Below are 25921 nucleotides of genomic sequence, written 5' to 3'. Positions count from 1 at the left end.
GCTTATAACGTTTTTTTGCACGATTGATACCATTATAAATTATAAAATTAAACATTTTCGTCATATTGACTAGTTTCATTCATTTTATCAAGATAGATACTTTGGTTGTTAGGTAGTAACTAGGGTGCATAACAACAATGGAGAATTGAGTTTTTATTTAGTTGTCAATTATTTTAAGTACAATTTTGATTACTATAAATTAAAATATTAGCGAAAGTGAATTTGAAGAAATTGAACGGGCTTGGGAAGAAGGGTGTTCCGCAATTATTCCCGAAAAATCCAAAATCCGTTATCAAAATACCTACCAAAGTTTTAAAAAATGGTGCGAAGGCAAGAATTTAAGAAATGAAGAAAAGACTCTATTGACATATTTCGTTCAAAGACATATGCAGTTGAAAGCTCCTGGAAGCCTCTGGGCAGAATATTCAATGATTAAATCCACCGTTTTTCTTTATGATGGCATTGATATTTCCAAGTTTTCAACTTTGATCGCGTATTTGAAGAGAAAAAATGTTGGCTATAGGCCTAAGAAAGCGAGCATTTTGCCGAAGCGATAACAGTCGCTAATTTAACATTTTTCCCCTTCTAAAAAGTGCACAACTTCCCTAAAGAGGTATTCACTTTAAAAATTTATTTTGTCGAAGCAATGGCGGTCGCTAATTTAAAACTTTTTCCCCATCTAAAAAGTGCACAACGTCCCTAAAGAAGTATTCACTTCAATAATATTACTATTATTATACGTACATTATAATAATATACGTACAAAAATTATTTCGTCGAAGCTATGACGGTCGCGAAATCAATCCTTTTCCCCATCCCAAAATAGATTTTACATTTATTTTAAATTTAAATACTTCTACACAATTTATATATTACATAGGTACACATAATAAATATACGTAGGTACAAAATTCATTTCGCCGAAGAGATGACGGTCGCGATGACGGTCGCGAAATAAATCCTTTTTCCCCATCCAAAAATAGGTTTTACATTTATTTTAAATTTAAATACTTCTGTATAATTTATGTCTACATACGCATACTATAGATACGTACAAAATTTATTTCGCCGAGATGACGGTCGCGATGACGGTCGCGAAATAAATCCTTTTTCCCCATCCTAAAATAGGTTTTACATTTATTTTAAATTTAAATTCTTCTATAAAATTTATATATACGTCACATAATATACCTGGATATGTACAAAATTTATTTCGCCGAAGCGATGACGGTCGCGATGATGGTCGCGAAATCAATCCTTTTTCCCTATCCTAAAATAGATTTTACATTTATTTTAAATTTAAATACCTGTACACAATTTATATATACATACACATAATATATAGCATAAGCGATGACGGTCGCAATGAGGTCGCGATGAGGGTCGCGATGACGGTCGCGAATTCAATGCTTTTTCCCCTATTCAAAAATCGCACATCGTCCCTAAAGAAGTTTTCACTTCAAAAAAAGTTTATTAATAGTAAGCTGAAAATTTTATTAATAGCTTAACGGTGTCTAGTCGGACAAACTTTGATGTACGGGAACACTGGAACAGGGAACGGTCTAATCGTGGAATAGGCTACAAGTTTCGAATGTCAGACTACAAAAACGTCTCATGTATTTTGTCCGACAGAACTTCCAATTTATTTGTTACCCTGTTCCAGTGTTCCCGTACATCAAAGTTTGTCCGACAAGACACCGTTAAGCTATTAACAAATTTTCAGCTTGCTATTACTAAACTTTTTTTGGTACGCTGGATCTAGTACTGTAAGTCACCATTTAATCATAATATTATTTGTAAATAAACAATAGTCAATTTTTCTTTAAAAATTCATATTGAAACACCCCGTATAAACAGAAATATTCCTGTTAATGAAGCTTTACTATTCATATCCTTCATACAAATCAAGATAATTTACATTAAATTACCAATTAAATAGTCATTCTAATACCAATAATTAGCACAGACGGATAACTAGGGTACCGTTTTCCCTAACCTAGTACTACCGGCGCCAAAAGTTAACATTAAATCCAATAAGCCATTTCTACCTTCATTAGTCAATATGCATGTATCTTCCACATACAAGCTAATTCTACTTGCTTCAATTTTTAAAACTTTTATAAGATCTGACGACTATGTCGACGAGGCATTTGCAAAGTGCGAAGAAACAAAAGATCTACTGTTTTGTGCGAAATATGGTTTTGTGAAATACATCGACGAACTTACATACAGTGCTGATTGGACTGATCATAGTTTTGTGAGTGCCAGAAGTAATGTAAATGGAAATCAAACTGATGATGATTATAAGGGTTACACCAAAGATGATGATAGTTATATAAAATTTTACAAGTTTTTGAGGAGGAAATTGACTATTATTTTGAGCAACCATTATCTAGCCATTGTGCCGTCGAATAAAAATGAATTTCCAAGAGGGAGGAAACTGGATTTTTCAAAAATTGACTATGCAAAAGGTAAATACATTATTTTGTTGTTGAATAGTTTTGGTTAAGCTAAATCGGGACAGTTCCTGAGAGTTGGCTGTATACCATTTAGTTAAAAAGTTTCAAAGGAAAAACTACTATTGTAATTGATAGAAGTATTTAATTACACAATTCTTCTTCTTCTTTAGATGCAAATCCACTAATGGATGTTAGCGATCACATTTTCCATTAATTCTCTGTTTCTTGCAATGTACGTCGTTAATCCCTGTCCATTACCTTATGTTTCGAAGCCAGGGCATTTTATTACGTCCTATTCATCTCTTGCTTTCAATTTTACCCTCGATTATAAGTTGAAGGAACTGGTATTTTTCGTTTCGCATGATGTGACCCAGATACGCCCGTTTTCATTTTCTTGATGGTTTCGATAAGTTGGCGTTCTTGGTTGATTCTCTTAATGACATCTGCATTTATGACTTTCGCCGTCCATGGTATCTTTAGGATACGGCGATAAAGCCACATTTCGAAGGCTTCTAATAAGTTTATATTGCTCGTTTTGAGTGTCCAGCCCTCTACGCCATATAGCAGCACCGGCCACTCGTAGCACTTAGTAAACTTTAGTCTCAGTTGAAGATCTAACTCTGAACAGGTCAGTACCTTCCTGAATTTTACGAACGCTTGTCGAGCTTGCCAATGCGACATTTTACTTCCCTGTCCGATGCTCAGTCTTCAAAAAACCATGTTCCCAGGTATTTAAATTTGCTCACTCTTTAAATGGACTTGGTATTCAGTATTATGCTGGAGTTTCCAAGTGCGTCCAAGTTACTGGAGATAATTATGAATTTGGTCTTTTTGGTATCAATCTCTAATCTCATTCGCTTACTGTATTCTCCGATTATAGTGACAATGTTGAAGATCGACAATGTTGTCACAAATTAATACACCATCATCAGCATATCGTATGTTGTTGATCAATACTCCATTCACTTTGATTCCCATATCTACATCTTTCAAAGACTCTTGACATAATATGGCTTCCGAATAAATGTTAAATAAAAGAGGGAAAGCACACATCCCTGTCGAATACCCCTACTTATAATAAACAATTATTAAATTAAAAATCCAAATGGTTTACAATAGTTGTTCAGGAAGGACGTTTTCGGACTTATAAGTTCATCTTCAATGAACTTTCGAGTACTGGCGCAAATAAGTAGTAGATAATAAGGAGTTATAACCGTAAAACCAAACAGTGAATTACCAGTGGATTACTTCGAAAAACAAGACAACAGAAGTCTTTTATTAATCTACATTTTCATTAAACTAATTATTTCTATTCTTGATGTGACTGTCCATAACAAATGTTAGCGATCATGATGACAATCTTTATCTTGTCTGAAACAGCGCAGAAAAGCTTCACATGTGTTAAAGCAGGTTCTGAGGTTCTTTAACTAGGAGGTTCTTCTTCCTGGACCTCACTGTCCAAATATGTTTCCTTGGACGCATTCTATATTGGATATATCTGGATTCATTTCGCATAATGTGTCCGAAGTATTATAGCTTTCTAACAATAAAACACTGAAAACGTTTGTTTTCTATACTTCCACAAAATTTATTACAACCATGTGACTACAGCTGTTTCGGCAGAGTACCTTTCTCAAGTGATCTAGATTACTATGGGTTTGCCTTTTTAAAGTCTTTAACTGAAGAGGTTGAGGAGTGGGGAGCTGTTTGTCTCGAGTTGGTCATTCAGAATTAAGTCTTTATTTTTATTATATATATAGTCTTTTAAGTCCCTTTTACTTTTCAGTGTCGGGACTAATGTCTATTCACGTGTGCACAAACTTTGACCATTGTTTTCTATCCTGCGCCAGTCTGCTTGCTCCTGCTACGGTTTTCCCTTTCTTTTGGATAATCTTCGCAATGGTTGTATCCCAGTTTTCTGATGGTCTTCCTCTGTTTCTTTTTTTCTGAATTCTTGCTTCCCATACTTTCCTTACTGGTATGTTTCTTCTCATTCTTTTCATGTGGCCCCACCAACTCAGCTGTTTTTCTTCGATGTATTCTAGGAGTGGTTTAGTTTTGAGCTCCGCTCGTATATCTATATTTCTTAGTCTGTCTCTTTTTGATACTCCTTTTACTCGTCTTAGGTATTTCATTTCCAGTGCCTGGATCTTACTCTTCATACTTCTTGTTAATACCCAAGACTCGCACCCGTATGTAAGTACTGGTCTGTATATCGTGTTGAAGACAGTTATTTTGGTTTTTCTGGATATTTCTTTTTTGTTTATAAATTTGTTGTTAATTGCGTGGAATATTTTAGACGTTTTGTTAATCCTTTCTTCTATATCTTTGTGTTGTTTTCCGTTGTTTTCCACTGTTACTCCCAGGTATTGAAAGTAGTTTACCTGTTCTATTGTTTCTCCATTGATTTGTATGTTTAATACGGGTTGTTCTTGTGCTACTACCATAATCTTTGTTTTGCGTGTGTTTATTTTCATCCCATGTCTATTTAATACCTCATTCCATGTTTGTAGATTATTTCTTAGGTCTTCCTCTTTATCTGCCATGACAATTACATCATCAGCAAATGCACATTCTGATATTCCTATTCTTTCTAGGTTTCGGTAACCTACATGTAGCTTTTTTAATTGTGGTATACATTCTTTGATTATTTCGTCCATGAAGATGTTAAAGAGTGTAGGGCTCATGACTCCTCCTTGTCTTAAGCCTTCAGATGTTTTAAATTGTTGCGATTTCATATTTTTATGCATTATGTAATTCGTGTTTCTTTTATATAGACTTTTGATGACTTCTATTAGTTTTCTATCAACTCCTCTTCTAATTAGACTGTTCCATATTGTTTCTCTTTTCGCTCTGTCGAATGCTTTTTCTAGGTCGATGAAGGCCATGTACGCTTTGGTTTTAGTCAGTAGTGTTTTTTCTGTTATTTGCTTCACTGTGAATATGTGATCTTATACCCCTCGGCCTTTCCTTTTTCAATTTATTAATTTCCATAGATTCTAATAAAGGTAGCTTAAGGCCTTTATTTTGAATATGCAGAATTTGAAACTGTTCATTAAAAGAATGATTATGATCTAGAAGGTGAAGTGCGTATGTAGAAGTGTCTGTTTTCTATTGTTGAAAGCCCTTTTGTATTCTGCTATCCGTTTATCAAAGGTTCTGTCAGTTTGTCCGATGTGAGTTCTCGGACAGTCATCACAAGTTAGTTTGTAAACACCACTCTGTACCTAGTTGTTTTCTCTTTCGGCTCTTATTGTTCTTAATATATTTGCTTAAGCTGTTGTTAGTTCTGAAAGCTGGTTTTATTCCTTCCTACTGGGTTCTTTCTATGGTGGTGGATAGACTAATTTCAGGGCTTTCTTATGGAGTTTTTAGTTTAAAATTTTGTTAATTGTTTGTTCGTTATAGCCATTATTTACTGCTATTTGTTTAATGATGTTCAGTTCTTTCTCGAAGTTATTTTTTGACATGGGAATTTCTGTCAGTATATGTTTCATAAAAAAATAACTTCCCATGTCAAAAAACTACTTGTATCCTATGTCAAAAAATAACGAACAAACAATTAACACAATTTTAAACCAAAATCTCCATAAGAAAGCCCTGAAATTAGTCTATCCACCACCGCAGAAAACACCCAGTATCTTCTGCTCTATCACATATACTGGCAAGATAACAACAAAAGTAGCCAGATACATAAAAAAGAAAAGAAATAACACCAGCTTTCAGAACTAACAACAACTTAAGCAAATATAGTAAGAACAATAAAAGCCGAAAGAGAAAACAACTAGGTACAGAGTGGTGTTTACAAACTAATTTGTGGTGACTCTCCGAGAACTTACATCGGTCAAACTGGCAGAAACTTTGACAAACGGATAGCAGAACAAAAAAGGGCTTTCAACAATAGAAAAACAGACATTTCTACCTACGCACTTCACCTTCTAGATCATAATTATTCTTTTAATGAACAGTTTTAAATTCTGCATATTCAAAATAAAGGCCTTAAGCTATTTTTATTAGAATCTATGGAAATTAATAAATTGAAAAATAAAGATATAATTCTGAATGACCAACTCGAGACAAACAGCTCCCACTCCTCAACCTCTTCAGTTAAAGACTTTAAAAAGGCAAACACATAGTAAACTAGATCACTTGAGAAAGGCACTCTGCCGAAACAGCTGTAGTCACATAGTTGTAATAAATTTTGTGGAAGTATAGAAAACAAACGTTTTCAGTGTTTTATTGTTAGATAAAATGAACTTCCATCAAGTAACGGTCGAATCCATCAATTATTATAGCTTTCTTCTCAAGACAAGGGTGTTCGCACAGTAATTGGAAGGTCTTTGATAAAATGTTTGTCTTTGGGTAGTTCTCCTTTACAACGTTAAGCTGAAAAGTTGTTATTAAATATGTTTTAAAGCCTTCAAACACTAAGCTTTTACGTTATTAAAATTGTAATAGTTGCTTTTTGTTTTAGTTTTTGGGGAACAATTGGCATTAAAAGATAAGGAAGTACTAAAAAAAGTGAAAAAAATTATTTTCTTCAAACTTCTCAAAATTAAATTCACTTTATCGTTAATCTTTTTTGTGGCTATAAAAATGGTCAAAGTAATAGTCTTCGCTGCTCTATTCTATCCTACTTTGTATTATAGACTTGAAGCAGCATGTGCCAATGAAAACAATAAAGGGTCAGGGCCACTCCCATTCCTTGCTATATTTGGGTAAGTTATTAAATCTTGAATATGTAAAAGTTTACCTAATTTTTAACATAGTTAATAACACCTATTTCATTTACTTACTAGGGATCTTCGGTTCATTGAGAATTGTCTCCTTTTAATAAACTATCCTATCTATTGTTCTTTTTAGACTTCCCAAAAGATGTTCCGAGACACATTAGAGTTCCGATGTCTCTGTTTCTGATGTATGTTTTATGCTCATTTTTTCTGACACTTAGAGTTGCATGGTTGCATTCACAAGGTATTTTATAGATGCAGTTCTTTGATTCCTCTTGTGCCTTGTTTATAAATCACAACGGATATCATTTTTTGTTAACACCGTTGTTAATAGCTTTTTGTCTTGTTGAAATGCATCATCGTTAGAGCAGATATTTAGGGTTTTATTATACCTATAATGATTTGATAATCCCTCTTTGTTGTGCTTTGTGTGGTAATTTCAATATGTTGGTTTCCTGTAAATTTTGGTTGCATATCCTGTATACTATTTTGTGGTTAACACAAGAAAGGAAATGAGTTATTCTTTTATTTTCCATGATGCGTTTGATTAATTCTTCTTTACTGTTGATGCCCATCAAAAATGTATTGAATGCTTCTGGTCAGTATGACCAAATGGAAATCAAAAGGTCAAGTAACAATTATTAAAAAATGTAATTTTCATTACAACCAATTATGGCTATTCCATATAAACACAATATTGAACATTTCAAGCTAATAAATATCTAACTTTTAATGCCTATATATTTTAAAAATTAAAATTTTTTTAAATAGACTAAAGCGCATCAAATAATTTCGAAAAATTCGACATTAAGAAGGGGGTCGACGCAAATCAAAAATATCAATGGGCGCGTTCACCAGATGCAAACGTTGGCAATCAGTTTGCGCTTTATGGTTCTGAACGACTTGCTAACGTCAAACATGTTTGGAAAGCGGTCGCCATTTTTGCAAACATAAGATATTTAAGTTGAACTTTCCAAACGTGTTGAAATATGGCGGGAATTTAAATTGTATATATTTGTAAAATATATTGATAAGGGTTTTATATATAAAATAAAGGCTACTGAAGACATTCTGCTACGTTATTATCTATTAAATAAATTTTCTTTTTTCCTTTAATAAAAAAAATAAATTCAAAAACGTATTTATTGAGAAAATTTATTTTAGGTTACGTTCAAACCAAGCAAGCAAAATGTCAAATTTTAACCTAAACAACCAACCGTTCAGTTCGCTGTCAACAAGTTTAGAATCAAAGCGCAAACATTTGTGAATGTGTTTGCATCTGGTGAACGCAGTCAATATCAACTAGTGGTCTATGTCTATAACACGTCTATAAGGCAGAAAGTTTTGGGAAGCACTGGTTTGGATGATGTATACATATTTGAGTGAAATCTCAAGACCATTTAAGATTAAAATTAATGAACATAAATCTTACATTAAAAATAAAAAACTTCATAGATTTCAGAATATAGTTTAAAAGAAAGATTCTTCAGTAGGTATGAAAGAAACGAATAATTCTCTTACTTGACTAATTAAAGCAAATTATGGCAATGCAAATTTCTCGATAGAATATAATAAGATATGTATGTAATTGACATTAAAAAAAATGCCAAAGAGAAATTACCATTAAGAGGAAACAATAGCGATCAACAGGTAGCGAAAACACGTTCCAAGATTGCGGCTGTAATTTTGAATATTTTTTCGAGATATTTGGCACATGTATTCGTAATATAATAAAGAATGGCGGTACAGAGCCCAATTTGAAAAATATATTAATATGTGGAAATTACTCTGTAATTAAATACAATATTAAAAAAACGAGCCTGTACCGCCATTAAGAAGAACAAAAAAATACACTTTCTTCAAATAAACTTTTTTATTCGATGCCTAGATTTTGTGTCATTTTGGAGCTACTAAAATTTTTTATTTCATTAGTAGTTCCAAAATGACACAAAATCTAGGCATCGGATAAAAAAGTTTATTTGAAGAAAGTGTATTTTTTGTTCTTCTTAATGGCAGTACAGGCTCGTTTTTTTAATATTGTATTTAATTACAGAGTAATTTCCACATATTTATATATTTTTCAAATTGGGCTCTGTACCGCCATTCTTTATTATATTACGAATACATGTGCCAAATTTCTCGAAAAAATATTCAAAATTACAGCGGCAATCTTGGAACGCGTCTGTTGATTGCTACTGTATCACCTTAATGTAATTTCAATTTTTTAACTTAATTAGCATTACTTAATTTTCATAAATTTATTCTTAATATTGGCAGCATAAACGTTATGGCCTTAATTTAGTATAACGATGATATTTATTTATTTTAATGAAAGCGATACCCAATTTAAGTACTACGAATTAGTACTAAGTAGTAATTAAAGTTTAAATTAATTAGATACTTAAAAAAGGATAACCGCGTACCAAAATGGATTCGTTAACCACATTTTAATTACTCAATCAAGTTTAGCTGACCTACATAAGAAAACAGTACACGAATGGATTGAAAGTACATAAATTAATAAAAAAATTACCAGTACTATTTAAGTTTTATATCTTTTTTTTATTTAGCTAATGCCTCGAAACTAATGGCCATTGGCATGGTAGGTACGGTGAATTTTTGTAGTTAGGTACCTAGTGTCATGTGTAGTGTGTGTGTTGAGTGTCTTGTTACTTTGCAAAGTCGACGTCATTGTCTTTGCAAAGAGACGCTAATTAATTGTATCCGAACGTCTGCGGTCCCTCCGGTGAGTACCAATCCCACAAGGACAGAAACTATTTTCATTTATTAATTTATAATAAACGAAAAATTTCTGACCCTGGTGAGATTCGAATTCACGATTGTTCGGACCTTTCGATCCAAAGGTAGGCGCTTTTACCACTGAGCCACAGAGGGGGTAGTTTTATATCTTGTTGTCAATATAAAAGTTAATTTTATAATATTATCCATTTTCTCGTGCCTTACTGGTCATTTGTAACGACAAAGGGAAATATTGTTTCCAAAGTGCTGGATATATTGCTAAAACTTTTACATTTTAAAAAGAATAAAAAGAGTTGAATCTGTTGAATGCCTATAAATGCATTATTATATGCCATTAGCATGTCCCGTATTGTTCAAATATATCCATCATCATGCTCTTTGCCTTTTTTGTCTAGGGAGAGATGGCCACCCTAATTAATTTTTCGCCAAATTTCTATCTAGGACCATACTAATATCAATCCCCTTTACCGACATGTTCTAGCTTAGCGTCTCCTCAGGTCTTCTAGTCTTCCTCTCGTACTCCACCCAGGAACTAGCACATCAGCGGTTCTTATTGGGTGATATGCATCTCGACGTTCCATCTTAAGCATCAAAACATCTTAACCTATGGTCTCTCACTATCACATCAATTGTTGGAATCTCTATATTTCCCCGGATATACCTATTCTTAAATTTATTCTTTTAACACTACCTTCGTTTTTATGGGTCTTTAAATGTTCACCATCACAATGTTAGCATCTTTCAGATATGATTAACGGGTCATCAGCTCTTCTTTGGTCATGTTTGACTCATCAGCTCTTTTCGGGTCGTGGCCTGTTCCAGGCTTTTTCTCTACTCTGATGTTTCGTATTTTGTTTCTCCAATTTTTTATGTTTAAGGTTGTTATACAGTGCACTCATATAGTGTGGACACGGTTTATTATCTCATGACTTAATTATTTTCAGAGTTAAAGCTCTGATAGGTCGGTTTATATTTTTAAATTATTAGGCCTGGATCCCGCGTAAGAAAGAAAAGTTGATTAATAGCAAGCTGAAAATTTGTTAATAGCTTAACGTTGTCTAGTCGGACAAACTTTGATGCACGGGAACACTGGAACAGGGGAAGTTTTAATTGTGGAGCATGATAAACGTGTCGTCCTGACAAGTTTATGATTGTGAAAAATAGCAAGTTGTTTTTAAGTTTATTCGATAGCCAACGTTATGTAATATATGCGAAAATGTTTGTCCGACAAAAATGTTGGGCATTTTAACGAGTCCGACACGTAGAACATGTCACATCACAGGAATTATGTTGGTGATGAATAGCAGTCTGATTTTTGCATGAGAGTTTAATGAAAGGTTAAAAAAGCAATTGGAAGTTCTGTCCGACAAAATTAATGGGAAGTTTTCGTAGTCGGACATTCTAAACAGGTAAGATATAGACAAAAATTCTGGTGATAAATAGCTTTCCGACAAAGATGAAATTTAATTAAGTAAATTATTCCTTACCAAGAATGACTGTTGTCGGAAAAAAATAAGGGGTAGATTTTGTAGTCGGACAATTTAAAAAAATAATTTTTGAAATTTCAATAAGGGGTGATTATTCTATGTCAAAAGTACCTGCAATCAATTACAATCGATATCTTTCGATTTATCTCAACATCATTTAGATACCTCACTGTAATACATTTATAGTAGATCAGGCAAATTATATTATGGATTGAGTGGTCTAGCTATCTTTGTCTGCCACATGCGCGGGTCGCTTGGTTAAAAGAGATATATAGACCACCTATCGACTTTTTGCACTGTATTCCCTGTCTACCCTTATGTCTATGAATACATTTCCATTTAAGAAAAACTGTCACTTTTGACAATAATTCATAATAAATTGCAATCGTAACTTCAAATTTAAACTAATCGATTTATTTTGGCAGCAAATTATTTCTTGTCATGTGACATATTAATTACATTATTATTTCATTTGTATTCTTTTTCTCATGATCATCTTTCAGTGCGTCACAGTTTTTCGATTTCTCTCTAACGCATTAAATTGTATGTGACAGAAAAAAAGGCACGTCTGGGAATACTTCGGTAATTATTCTAGTTCGGTGATTATTATAGTTGTCGATAGATGGCGCCACAATCAAAAAAGAATTATTTATTAAATAAAATAATAATATTATCAATATAATCTGTACAATTTATAAGACTATACAAATGAAAGAAAATACCATTTTATAAATGCAATAGACACAATTGATTTGGTTTTATTCCAAATTGAAAATAAAATTTGACAACTGTCAGATTTAACTAAAATGTCACGTTAGAATAAATGTCATAAATGTGTATTATCACGGACTTACCTTTTTTTCTATAATTTGTGACGCACTGAAAAATGTTCATGAAAAGGAGAATAGAAAATTGAGAAAAATTACGTTATACAATTTTAGTAATAATTTATTTAGGTACCCTTTTTCATTCAGGCAAAGCATTATAGCACGAAGAATGATATTCAATAGAACTTTCACAATTATCTGGCAACTGAACCTCATTGAATTGATGACCAAGTATTTTACTAACTTTGTAAAATGTTCGAAAATTACTCAAAAATGTTCCGTTGAATGGTTTCACTTTTGATCTGGCGACTTAAAATTTAAACTGTTGACACTCAAAAATAGACACAAAAACACTCCATAGTTAATATAAATTTTAAGTTCCAACACACGTGGCAAATAGAAACTCAGAGACCATGTACTTTCAAATACTACTTTGTATAGCATAAAGTGTCACACTGACAAATGCAGCCTTCTAATACATACTTCTAAGCATAATGTGTCATATTTACGTCTATTCTTATAAGCACCGAAGTTTTAGACTCTTCACATTTTTCAATGTCGTTTACAGGGTTAAGATTTGAGTATGGAAAAAAATGTTTACAACGTTTTTTGTAGGAAATTTTCCGTACTTTCTGATGCGCCCAATTAGAAAAGCCTAAGAGATTGCTTTCACATGTTCTTTGACATTTTTTATTGTCATTTTGAGAATATCTAGAACAAACTCCACCCAAAAAAATAATTCTTTTGCAATATATACATGCATTGATAACTTACCTTACTGTTTTTGGAGTGTGCATGTATATATATGCACATGCAAATATGTGAATATAAATAATAATATACAACTAAAATAGCTTTATCAATATGTGACTAATGCCCGGTTGCACCAACAGATCTTAAGCTTAAGTCGAGAATATCATAAGAATTAATATAATATAATTCTAATATATTACAATAAGAATACCATAATATAATAATAGATATAATTGATAATCAGGTAAGAATCCAAAATTATGGTGAAACGTAAGTGATACTCAAAGAAGCCCTATTTATAAGTATAGCTTAGCTAATCTGGAACTTAAGATCTGTTGGTGCAACCAGGCATAAGTCATTCTGAAAAAATATTTTTTATTTATTTCCGTCGATTTGCCCAAACTTTTTGTCCGACATATAACTTTTTGCGTTACAAAATATAATTTGTACATAAACAAATCAAAATTAGCTTGCTATTTATCACCAACATTTTTGTCTATATCTTACATGTTTAGAATGTCCGACTATGAAAATTTCCCATTCATTTTGTCCGACAGAACTTCCAATTGCTTTTTTAACCTTTCATTAAACTCTCATGCAAAAATCAGACTGCTATTCATCACCAACATAGTTCCTGTGATGTGACATGTTCTACGTGTCGGACTCGTTAAAATGCCCAACCTTTTTGTCGGACAAACATTTTTTCATATATTATATAACGTTGGCTATTGAATAAACTTAAAAACAACTTGCTATTTTTCACCATCATAAACTTGTCAGGACGACACGTTTATCATGCTCCACCATTAAAACTTCCCCTGTTTCAGTGTTCACGTGCATCAATGTTTGTCCGACTAGACACCGTTAAGCTATTAACAAATTTTCAGCTTGCTATTAATCAACTTTTTTTTCTTACGCGGGATCCAGGTCTATATGATTTTTTGACGTATAGTACCTACATAATTGTGACGTCATCGATTTGGGCATGATGACGTCATCGATGATCTTTTTAGCGGGAATAGGGGTGGTGTGGTAGATCATTTGAAAGGTGATTCAATTCTCTATTCGGTAATATAAACATTACCATCATTATTTATATAGAAAGGCCAAAAAATAATTTTTGAATTAAAATAATTGACGCAAAAAGAAGAATGTATGTAAATTATTTAACTCAAAATACATTTTGTTGATACCACATGATAAAAAAAATGTTTATTTCATAAATAAACATTGCTTTTCGCTTAAATTAAATGTCAAACAGCCACACACCTGCCTCTTGGCAGTTTGAACATTTAATTTAAGCGAAAAGCAATGTTTATTTGTCAAATAAACATTTTTATCTCTTTTCTGACGGCAGAAAAATGTATTTTGAGTTAAATAAATTACATATATTCTTTTTTTTTGCGACAATTAATTTAATTTTTAAATTATTTTTTTGGTCACCCGCTATAAATAAATGATGTTAATGTTTATATTACTGAATAGAGAATTAAATCACCTTTCAAATGAGCTACCACACGGCCCCTATTGACACTATGACTCAAATCGATGACGTCACTATTATGGGATATACGTCAAAACATCATAATTTAAAAATAAAAATCGACCTGTCAGACCTTTAACTCTGAAGATAATTAAGTAATGAGATAATAGACCGTTTCCACACTTTATGAATGTACTGTGTAATTTTTTATTTGTTCTGTATGAGTCAGTTTGAGTATACATATCTCAATTTGAGTCTTCCTCTTGTTGTTTTTCCCATATTTTGTTGGCTTCTGGCAACTTTTATCAAATGAAAGCAATTAACTTCTGTTTTGGAAGTATTTACCCATTATTTCTAGGCCCTCCGTTAGAAGTTTTCCAGTTATTTTTAGATTTCTCCAACTTGTATTGAGAGCTTAGTAGTCGGAGGATCCATGTAGAAATATAAAATAAGTTCGTCTCCTATTCTAATAAAAAGGCTATTCAAATAAACAAAACCTACTAGCCAAGCCTTGAAATACTCAACAATTTTATCTGTAGATGAATCTGCATATAGTCTAACAAGTTAACTTACTTACTTATCCTCTTAGTTCCCACTGCTCAATAGAGCACCTACTGTCATTCTCCATTTTTGTCGATCTTGTGCTTTTTCTCTAACTTCTTTCCAGGTTAGGCCGACGTTTTCTGCTTCTTTAATAATTGTTTTCTTCCATGTATTTATCGGCCTCCCATGTTTCCGTTTTCCTGGAGGTTGGAATTCCAATGCTTGTTTTGTTATGTCTGTGTCTGGTTTCCGCAGAGTATGGTCCACCCATTTCCATCTTCTCTTTCTTATTTCTTTATGTATTGGTTCCTGCTTCGTTTTTTTCCATAAGTCTGAGTTTGTAATTCTGTTGGGCCAAAATATTCTTAGAATTTTTCGTAAGCATTTATTGATGAAGGATTGAATCTTTCCAGTGCTTGTGTTTTGTTGTTCTCCAAGTTTGTGATCCGTATAATAGTACTGCCTTTACATTGCTATTGAAGATTTTTACTTTGGTGTCCAGTTTTATCTCATTAGAGTTCCATATATTATTTAACATATAATATGCTGTCTGTGCTTTGCCAATTCGTCTCTGGATATCCTCTCTGCTCCTCCTGTCGTGTTCAGTATACTGTATACTTCCTAGGTAATAAACTCTTTCCACTGATTTCAGCTCTTGGTTTTCTATGTGTATGTCCATTTCTCTCGGCGTGTTAATCTTCATTAATTCAGTTTTATTCATGTTTTTACACTCCATACCCACGTTTTTACCTTCTTTGGCTAATTTCTCACTTTTTTTCTGCATGCTCTGTCTCTTTGCTGAAAGTAGGCATACATCATCTGCGTATTCAAGATCTTCTAATTGTTCAAAGGTATTCCAGTGTATCCCAGTTTTACCGTTGCTGCTTTTTCTCATAAGCCAGTCCATGACAATAATAAACAGAGTAGGAGACAGTATACAACCCTACTTTACACCGCTGTTAATGTCGATTGGTTCTGTTAAATTCCCGTCGTATAATACTTTTGCTGTGGTGTTTTCATAAAACAACTTTATTATTCTTAAGAATTTGTCCGGTATCCCATAACTCTCTACTATTTCCCACAATTTTTCTCTATGTACGATATCGAACGCCTTTCTAAGTTTAGATATAGTTTACTTTGCCATTCCACTGACTGCTCGATGATCATTCTGAGCGTGCAGATCTGGTTTATACATGACTTATTTGCTCGGAAGCCAGCTTGATTTGGTCTTAATTTTTGGTCTATTTTATTTTTCATTCTATTAAGCATGATACGGGTCATTATTTTGCTCGCAACACATAAGAGGGTTATAGGTCTCCAGTTCTCGCACTTTGAGGTGTCACCTTTTTTCGGGATAGTGATTATAACGCTTTCTGTCCATTCTTTGGGAATTTTCTCTTGACTCCGTATATTTTCAAATAGTTTATACAGTAAATGTATCATTTTTTCAGTGTTTACTTTAAACAGCTCACCTACGATATCATCTGTACCTGCTGCCTTTCCCTTTTTGTTGTTTTATACATACTCTCTGTTATTTCCTCTCGGCTGAAGTTGGAGACATCAATATCTAACGGTTCCGGGTTTTCTTCTTTCTCAATATTTTCTAATGAATTCACATTGTGGTTAAACAAGTCAGTGAAATACTCCATCCATCGTCTTGCTAGATCTTTTTTTGCTGTTAGTATTTGATTATCTATGTTAGTTGGTTAGTATTTGATTATGCGCAACCTCCAATTACAGTAAAAACTGGGGTATTAAATCAAGGATCGGATTTAATGCCCGATATAACAAAATCAGAAATCAAAGAGGCTCTGAAGAAAATGAAAAATAATCGAACCCCAGGTGAAGATGGAATAGTATCAGAAGCACTAAAAATTGGAGGAAATATACTACTTGAAAAAATTAAACAACTTTTCAATATCTGCCTTCACAACGCTAATATTCCAACAGACTGGAACAACGCTACTATGATTCTATTACACAAAGCAGGAGACAAAGCCAATTTAGAGAATTACAGACCGATTAGCCTCCTCAGCCATTTATATAAGTTATTTACGCGAATAATAGTTAAGAGAATGGAAAGAAAGTTAGAGACTTATCAACCAAGAGAACAGGCAGGATTCCGAAAAAATTACGGAACAAATGACCATCTAAAAAGTATAAAAACCCTGATAGAGAAAGTAGTGGAATACAATAAACCCCTAGTTCTAGTTTTTATCGATTTTCATAAAGCCTTTGACACAGTTGAACTTAGCAAAATATTACAGGCGCTTAAAGAATGCAGGCTAGATTATAGGTATACAAAATTATTACACAAAATATACTTACAGGCAACAACCACTGTCAAATTACATACTAACAGTAATCTCATAAAAATAGAACGGGGGGTTAGACAAGGAGACCCAATGTCACCTAAACTTTTTAATACGGTCTTAGAACATGCTTTCAAGAGTTTGGATTGGATGACAAACGGAATAAAAATAGATGGAGAATACCTAAACAACTTACGTTTCGCCGATGATATAGTCATAGTAGCTGAGGATCTAGGTATGGCAAGAGAGATGGTACAAGAACTCGTTGTAGCTACAGAAAATGTAGGTTTAAATATAAACATCTCAAAAACAAAAATAATGACAAATTTGGTACCCAACCAGAACATCAGTATTGGTGGGAAGGAAATAGAACTCGTAGATAGATATAAATACCTGGGACATGAAATTACGATTGGCAGGGATAACCAGACTCATGAGCTGAAGAGAAGAATTGGTCTTGGGTGGGCAGCATTTGGAAAACTGAGAGAAACTTTTAAAAGTGAGTTACCCACATGTCTAAAGAGAAAGGTATTCGATCAGTGCGTCCTCCCAGTCTTGACGTACGGATCAGAAACACTTACCTTAACTAAAGCCTCGGCTACCCAACTAAGAGTCACGCAGAGAAGAATGGAGCGGTCAATGTTAGGAATAACTCTGCGAGACAAAATCAGAAACGAAGAAATCAGGAGAAGAACAAAGGTGACTGACGTCATCGAGAGGATAGCCAGGTTGAAGTGGAGATGGGCAGGACACGTAGCCAGAATGACAGATGGGCGATGGACGAAGAGGTTATTGGAATGGAGGCCAAGAGAAGACAAGAGAAGCGTCGGTCGACCGCCTACAAGATGGACTGACGACTTAAGAAAGGTAAATAAAAACTGGATGAGGGCGGCGCAGGAGAGATGGGGTTGGAAACGAGGGGAGGAGTCCTATGTTCAGCAGTGGACTTTGAGGCTGGATGATGATGATGATTTGATTATCTTTATCTCTAATATGTGTGTTATGTGGTGTCAATTTCCTGGAGAATTTCTTTGTGTTTTCATAAAGTTTCCTCATATCATTAGTTGTTGCAGCTTGTTCGGCTTTTGGTGGGGGCATAAACATTTATTATAGTTGTGTTCTGAAATCTTGTATTGAATCTTGCATAGATTATTCTATCTGATATTTCTTCCCATTCTAGTAACGCGTCAGTAGCTTCTCTATCTAACATAAATCCTACACCACTCTCATAGTTTGATTCATTTCCTTCTTTGCCAGAGTATAAAATCGTTTCTCCAGAGTTTAATTTATATTTACCTTTTTCCTTCCATCTTATTTCACTTAGCCGTAGGATCTGACATTCCAACATCCTATATATTTTGTTTTCCTCGTATCCATTTTTCTCGTGTCCATTTTTCTCGCTGTGTTCGTCATCGTTTTATCCGACCTGTTTCCGAGGCCAACAGTAGATGTTTCTTTAGCGATTGTGTTCTTTACGTGGTAGGGCTGCTAGCCCTACGCACAACCCTCCTCCTTTTTCAGCCGAGCTTGGGACCGTCCTAGGCGGAGTTAACTAGAAACTCAATAATATTCATATGAGCGGGGTACTATTGTTCGAGTTGTGAAATTACATAAACAAGGAATCTACCTGCGTTATAAAATTATCCCTTGTTTATATAATTTCACACCTCGACCAATAGCACCTCGCTCAGCTAAATATTAATTAATCTCCTAGATAGCTTGTTATTACCAAAAACACTAACTGGATCTATTCATTTTTAGATAAAAACTCAGAATCTGCACGAGGTCATAAAAAACGTCGCCACTTATACATCGTACCCATCTTAATGTTGACGAAAATGATGAAAATACTGATTCTTCTTGGGATGGTGTTTTCTGCTATGATGATGGTTAAAAAGTTGTTAATTTTGGCTGCTTTTCTTCTGCCTGGTATTATTAGGAACATTCGAACGGCTTGTCGGAGACGGGGAGGATTGTTAAGTAATTTGATATAGGTTAGTTGAAACTAGATTCATAAAATTATAATTATATTAACAATTACTTGAAATAACAGGTCTCAATAAGGAAGATTAATAATCGATATATTTGAATGCACAAGTACTTCTTCTTTTGGACATCCTCTTCTTCTTTACTCCATTTCTCCTTATTTTACCATAATTATTGGTTTTTCATAGATCGTCATTATTTTTTTGTTTGTTTGTCTTCTCTAAATATTCTCTGCAATCTGTATTCCTCCAAAGATTTTTTTGAGAACCTTTTTTTTACCAATTCTCTACCTTCTTTTCTTCCTGCTGTTCTTGACACATTTTTTGCTTGCAGTATTGAATTTAGTGACCCTACGCTCTGCTCCCCTTCATTAATTTTTGTCTATCTCTTTTCTTTTTTTGTCGTATTCATTATGGTAGGGGAGCCCCAGAAGGGATTTTTGCAGTTACTCGAGCGTGTCAGATTATCATATGGGGAGAAACCTTGTAAATGTACCCTGTAAATGTACCTCTACCATATATTAGCTCTTAATACAGGGGAGTTCGTTAAGGGGGGTTGCCGAAAAAAAAATCTACCCTTAGAAAAACTCGAAATCGTCAGATTAAGATATGGTAAGTTAAGTACATGCAAAGCAGTGTACATATTTAAAAAATCTGACGATTTGAGCGGGGCCGTAAGGAAATGGGAGAGTCACAAAGTTTCACAAGAAAAAGCGAATATTTCGCGAAATGAACGACAGATCGAAAAACTAAAAAATATGTGCTCAATGTTTTTCAGAAATCTATTGAATGATACCAAACACGACTCCCCACGGATAGGGGGGTAACTTTAAAATTTTAAATACGAATCCCGCGATATTTCGCGAAATGAACATTAGATCGAAAAACTGAAAAATACGCTTATTCAATATTTTTGAAGTCTATCGAATGGCACTAAACACGACTCCCCACGGAGGTGGGGTGGGTGGTTATTTTAAAATCTTAAATGGGAGCGCCCATTTTTTATTTCAGTTTTGGATTCCTTACGTAAAAATAAGTAATCTTATATATCAACTAATACTTACTTATATATCAACTAATCATAAACTTATCAAAAATTCTTTCCTAGATTTATGTTTTTATCGGTAATCCTTTGCACCGCCAATGATTTTATCGTTGATATATGCATAGGTAGGTACATGAAATTTAGTTTGCCTCTTTGTTCAGAGAGTGACAAGAATATATCACATAATATGTATAAAATATTTATTTTACTTACACCATTATTAATTGCCTATTAGCTATTACCTTACCCTTCTTGCGCTGCGGTCCCGCACTTCCTACTATTTGATTTTAACAAAATTGTCTATTTTATGTGCCTCCTCCGTGCCGTAGTTAGATTACCTCCTTGATTACTGTCGGGAACGATTTATACTTCGATGTCCTAGTGGTGATTTATCTCAAGTAGTTATTCGCATTCTTCCCTCTTCTATGCTATTAATGTCTTCATTCTACTTATTTTTCGTTTTAATATATCCTTTTAAGGACGGCGGATCAGCATTGCTTCTAGGACTTCTATGTAGCATAATATCCCTAGCTCAGTATCTATGTTACTGACAACAAACTGGAAGGCCCAGTTTCAAATCCCAGCAATGAGGGAATTTTTCAATTGTCTAATTTAACTGAGCCGTCACCGTACTTCGGAGGGCACGTAATGCCGTCGGTCGCACCTATTTAAGTGTTAGTTAAGTCATGTTAGATGCGCTTGTGCAACTTGAAATCCCTAACAATAGATCTTAGTCAGAAGATTACCTACGCACTTTACTTTTGTGCGGCATGTTGTGCCCTTTAATGTTAGATGATGCAGTGTACTAGCAAATTTCGTTATATTAATATTCAAATATATTTTTTAGGTAAACAGAGGAGTTTGGAATCCGAACTGGAAGAAGTCCGGGAGATTGGTATTAAATTATTCAGTTGGGGCCTAGTAATATTCGTCCTCTCCACGTTGTACTTTATATACAAAGCATCAGTAGCCATACTTATTGGTTTCTCGATCATTAACTCAGTATTTTTAGTTGCATTTGCTTATATTCCCATTATACTAAGTGATATTCAAGGCCATTGCAACAGAACGCCTTGGTTCTTCAGCTTTTTTACTGGATAGATGGCTTTTGCACTTATCGAAATTGTATTAAAATATTTTTACATTAAGTAGTTAAATAAAATGTATTATATTAATTATTTTACAAACCTCATGTTATAAATGTGAAATAAAGTATGTTATGATGACCTATTTTATTAGTTCCACATTGACGGTATTGGTAAGATTGTAGATACCTACAAATAGATTATACTTAGTGTAAATAATAATACAGGGTGTTTCATTGGGAAACGGAAATACTTTAATGGTGAATAGAAGTCACCGAGCCGGTTCTAGATATAGTACATTTTTTGCCCTACCGACTTTTATAACCGAGTTACAGGGTGTTTTATTGATTTTGCCCATTTCTTTCCTAAGCCATAACTTTAGAATCACCCTGTATATTTTTTTGATATTTGGTACACATATGTCTCAGTCAAAACCCAAACGACCGACATACTAACCATAAGAAAAATCCAGGTCCGGATTAACAAAAAATTATAAAGTAATTGTGACCTTAAAACAACACCCTGTATATTAAAATTTTGAAAATCTGTTGGCATATTTGAAAAGAGCACAAAAAAGTAAGTTTAATGGTTTGCTTCAATTTTTCGGCCAGACAATTTTATGACTTTCATTTTGAAATTATATTGAATTTTTTAAGAACTTTGACATTAAAAAGCAGATATTATTAACAGTTATAAATTATTAAAGTTAATGAATAAATACTCATTTTAAAAATAATCAATACTTATTTACCACATTGGAACGACCCAATTACTAATGACAAGAAAAATCCAGGTCCGGATTAAGAAAAAAATATAAAGTAATTGTGACCTTGAAACAACACCCTGTATATTGAAATTTTGAAAATTTGTTAAATAGAGCATAAAAAACTGCGTTAAAAGGTGCATGTCAAATTTTTGCTCACATAATTTAATTACGGCAATTTTGAAATCATATTGATTAATTCTGTCAAGGTCACAAGAAGCTACCAGAAAAATGAAGAACAATCCCAATGTACTTAAAAAATCGATTCGAAATATTTTAAAACGAGCAAGGAAATGCATCGAACAAAATGGCGGACATTTTGAGCAACTGTTATAGTTCAAATATTTTTAATTTATGATAAATTGTTGAATTGTAACGAATTTTTGTTTTATTAGATATAGCAGTTTTTTTAATTCTTTACTAAATCATTAAAATATCCCAATTCCCGCAATGCTAATTTTTAATGATGTGCATATAGCTACAAATCCAGAGAATATATGAAGCCAGCGTAGTAAATAAGTATTAAGTATTTTTAAAATAAATATTGATTCATTAACATTAAATTATTATTAAAAGTTAACTATACCTGGTTTTAGTCTCAGAGTTCTTTAAAATTTCAATATAATTTCAAATTGATGTAATTAAATCAACGGCGAAAAAATTAAAATAAGCCTTTAATCACAGTTTTCCATACTCTTTTAAAATGCGCAGACAAATTTTTAAAATTTCAATATACAGGGTGTTGGCTCAAGGTCACAATTACTTTGTATTTTTTTCTTAATCCGGACCTGGATTTTTCTTGTCACTAGTAATTGGGTCGTTCCAATGTGGTAAATAAGTATTGATTATTTTTAAAATGAGTATTTATTCATTAATCTTAATAACTTATAACTAAAAGTTAATAATATCTGCTTTAATGTCAAAGTTCTTAAAAAAATCAATATAATTTCAAAATTAAAGTCATAAAATTGTCTGGCCGAAAAATTAAAGCGAACCATTAAACTTACTTTTTTGTACTCTTTTCAAATATGCAAACAGATTTTCAAAATTTCAATATACAGGGTGTTGTTTTAAGGTCACAATTACCTACTTTATAATTTTTTATTAATCCGGACCTGGATTTTTCTTATGGTTAGTATGTCGGTCGTTTGGGTTTTGAATGAAACATATGTGTACCAAATATCAACAAAATATACAAGGTGGTTCTAAAGTTATGGCTTAGGAAGGAAATGGGCAAAATCGATAAAACTTCCTGTAACTCGGTTATAAAAGTCGATAGGGCAAAAAATGTATTATATCTAGAACCGGCTCGGTGACCTCTATTCACCATTAAAGTATTTCCGTTTCCCAATGAAACACCCTGTATATAGGGTTGTAAAGGAAGTAATTTTACACTGAACCTAGACATGGCTGCCAAACAATTTCAAGAGGTTTTCATGTCTGCGTTCGAAAACAGTGAGTAATTTAAACAGGAAAACTCTCTGGTGGAATGCCAATCTTACAAATTAAAGAACAGAAGTCAGGCAACAATTAAATTTCGCCAAAAGCTAAGCAGGTGAGTGGGACGATTATCACACACAAACTGCAGGACCCTCAGATAAGTATTCCCTAACTCACAAAGAAGTCAGGAGAATACGCTCAGAATGGTGAAAAGATCCTGGAAGGACTGTTCAGGGTACACTTTCCTGAGTCTAAAACAAAACTGATGCCACTATCACATCATGACATAAGATTCTAGAGACAACTCGCGTGTGGCAAAAGAAGTGGTAAACCAAGACAAAATCAATTGAGTAATAAATTCATTTGAACTATATAAATGACCGAATATGGACTAGACCAGTAAGGATCTGCAAAAAAACGTCTATTTTTGGATGTGAGAGGTGGCATTCGGATTTTTGCAGATAAAGTTAGGTGACACATTCAGTAATAATAATTGACTTATGCTCCTTCTCAAATATACCCGGAACATTAATAAAAAAATTAAAATATTTAAAAATTTCGAAAAACATCGATTTTTTTTCTGCTTTCTTTGCTTATAACTTTAAAACGATTCGTTTTGGAACAAAGTCGTAGAGAAATAAAATAAAGATAATTGAATTTTATATGATATACGACTGGTAAAAAATGTCTTAAGGTATTACTTTTTCTGCAATATAGCAATAAATACAAAATAAGGGGGCAAAATAAGTCTTTTGTTATTCAATATTTTTTAACCACTTTGGTGTCACTTAGAAGCTTAGTAATTCACTTAGGAAATTCTTTGTAACATAATTAAATCGCGTACCAAATTTCATTAAAATCGACCTAATAAATTTTGCATAATAAATTTTCAATCTAAATGTTTTTAAAAAAGTTCAAATTTTTTAAAATCTTTCTGAACAAAAAGTAGACCATTTAGAAGTTGGCTAATTTTTTTACATATAAAGAGGTGCTTTACCTATCTAATACACTTTATAGAATTAAAATCGGATTATTTAAGGGGCCCCAGCAATGTTTTAAATTTATAAACAATTTTTTGGCTTATAAACAAATAGCTTTGTTTAATAATAAAAAAATTAATTTTTAGCAATGCAAATAATTAAAACCGGTATAATTTGACTTAAACTTTCAAATGCTGTAAGCAGAATTGCTATTTTATTTTTTAATCAAACGTTATTCGCGTTCAAAAATTGCAATTTCTCGATTTTTTAAAAGCTCCACCGCGTTTATCTCGAAAACTATGCATCTTACGAAAAAACTTGTAAGAACATTTTTTGCTTAGAATTACCCAAGAAATACAAAAAAATGTTTTATTTTGCGAAAAATCGATTTTTATGTAATTCCGCAAGTTCTTTGTTTATAACAATCTTATCGACATCCGGATCAACTGTTACCCAAAAAATTCGTGTTCTACGGGTCAAAATACATAAAAAAAACTTGGGTAAGTCCATCTAAATAAAGAAGCCCGTAGCACACCCTCCTGGGCACAGCACTAATTTGTTTATAAGCCAAAAAATTGTTTATAACTTTAAAACATTGCTGAGGCTACTTAAATAATCCGATTTCAATTCTGTAAAGTGCATTAGATAGGTGGAGTACTTCTTTATATGTAAAAAAATTGACAAATCTTTGTATGTTCTAATTTTTGTTGTGCAAGATTTTAAAAAAATGTAATTTTTTAAAAAAAGTTTAGATTGCAAAATTATTATGCAAAATCTAGTAAGTCAATTTTAATGAAATTTGGTGTACGGTTTTAGCACATTACAAAAATTTTCTAAGCGAATTAGGAAGGTTCCAAGTGTAACCTAAGTGATGGAAAATCATTGAATAAAGACAGGCTTGTGTTGCTCCCTTATTTTATATTTATTGCTATTTTGAAGCAAGGTTGATAAATTAAGACATTTTTAACCAATCGCATCTGATAAAAAATTTAGTTATCTTTGTTTTATTCCTGTAGGACTTTGTTCTAAAATGAATAGTTTTTAAGATAAGCAAAAAAAGTAGAAAAAAAAAACGAAATTTTTTGAAATTTTTAAATATTTTATTTTTTTATTAATATTCCGGGCATATTTGAGAAGGAGCATAAATCAATTATTATTAACGAAGTTATCACCTAACTTTATCCGCAAAAATCTGAATGCCACCTCTTACATCCACCTAAAAACAGATCCTTACTGGTCTAGATGGAATTTATAGAAAATTGCAGCAAT

At 32.9% G+C, this 25921-nt stretch overlaps 1 protein-coding gene across 1 annotated transcript; it reads left to right on the top strand.

Moving 5' to 3' along the window:
• The first annotated feature begins 2061 nt into the window (after positions 1–2061).
• On the top strand, positions 2062–21610 carry LOC114328185 (uncharacterized). Its single transcript, XM_028276970.2, has 3 exons — positions 2062–2471; positions 19116–19348; positions 21232–21610. The coding sequence occupies exons 1-2, from the start codon at positions 2063–2065 to the stop codon at positions 19346–19348; spliced, it is 642 nt and encodes a 213-aa protein (XP_028132771.1). The 5' UTR covers position 2062; the 3' UTR covers positions 21232–21610.
• Positions 21611–25921: the final 4311 nt, after the last annotated feature.

This window comes from Diabrotica virgifera, chromosome 6 (assembly GCF_917563875.1).
Source record: "Diabrotica virgifera virgifera chromosome 6, PGI_DIABVI_V3a".
NCBI classification, from domain to species: domain Eukaryota; kingdom Metazoa; phylum Arthropoda; class Insecta; order Coleoptera; family Chrysomelidae; genus Diabrotica; species Diabrotica virgifera.
This window is presented reverse-complemented; position numbering and strand designations above follow the sequence as displayed.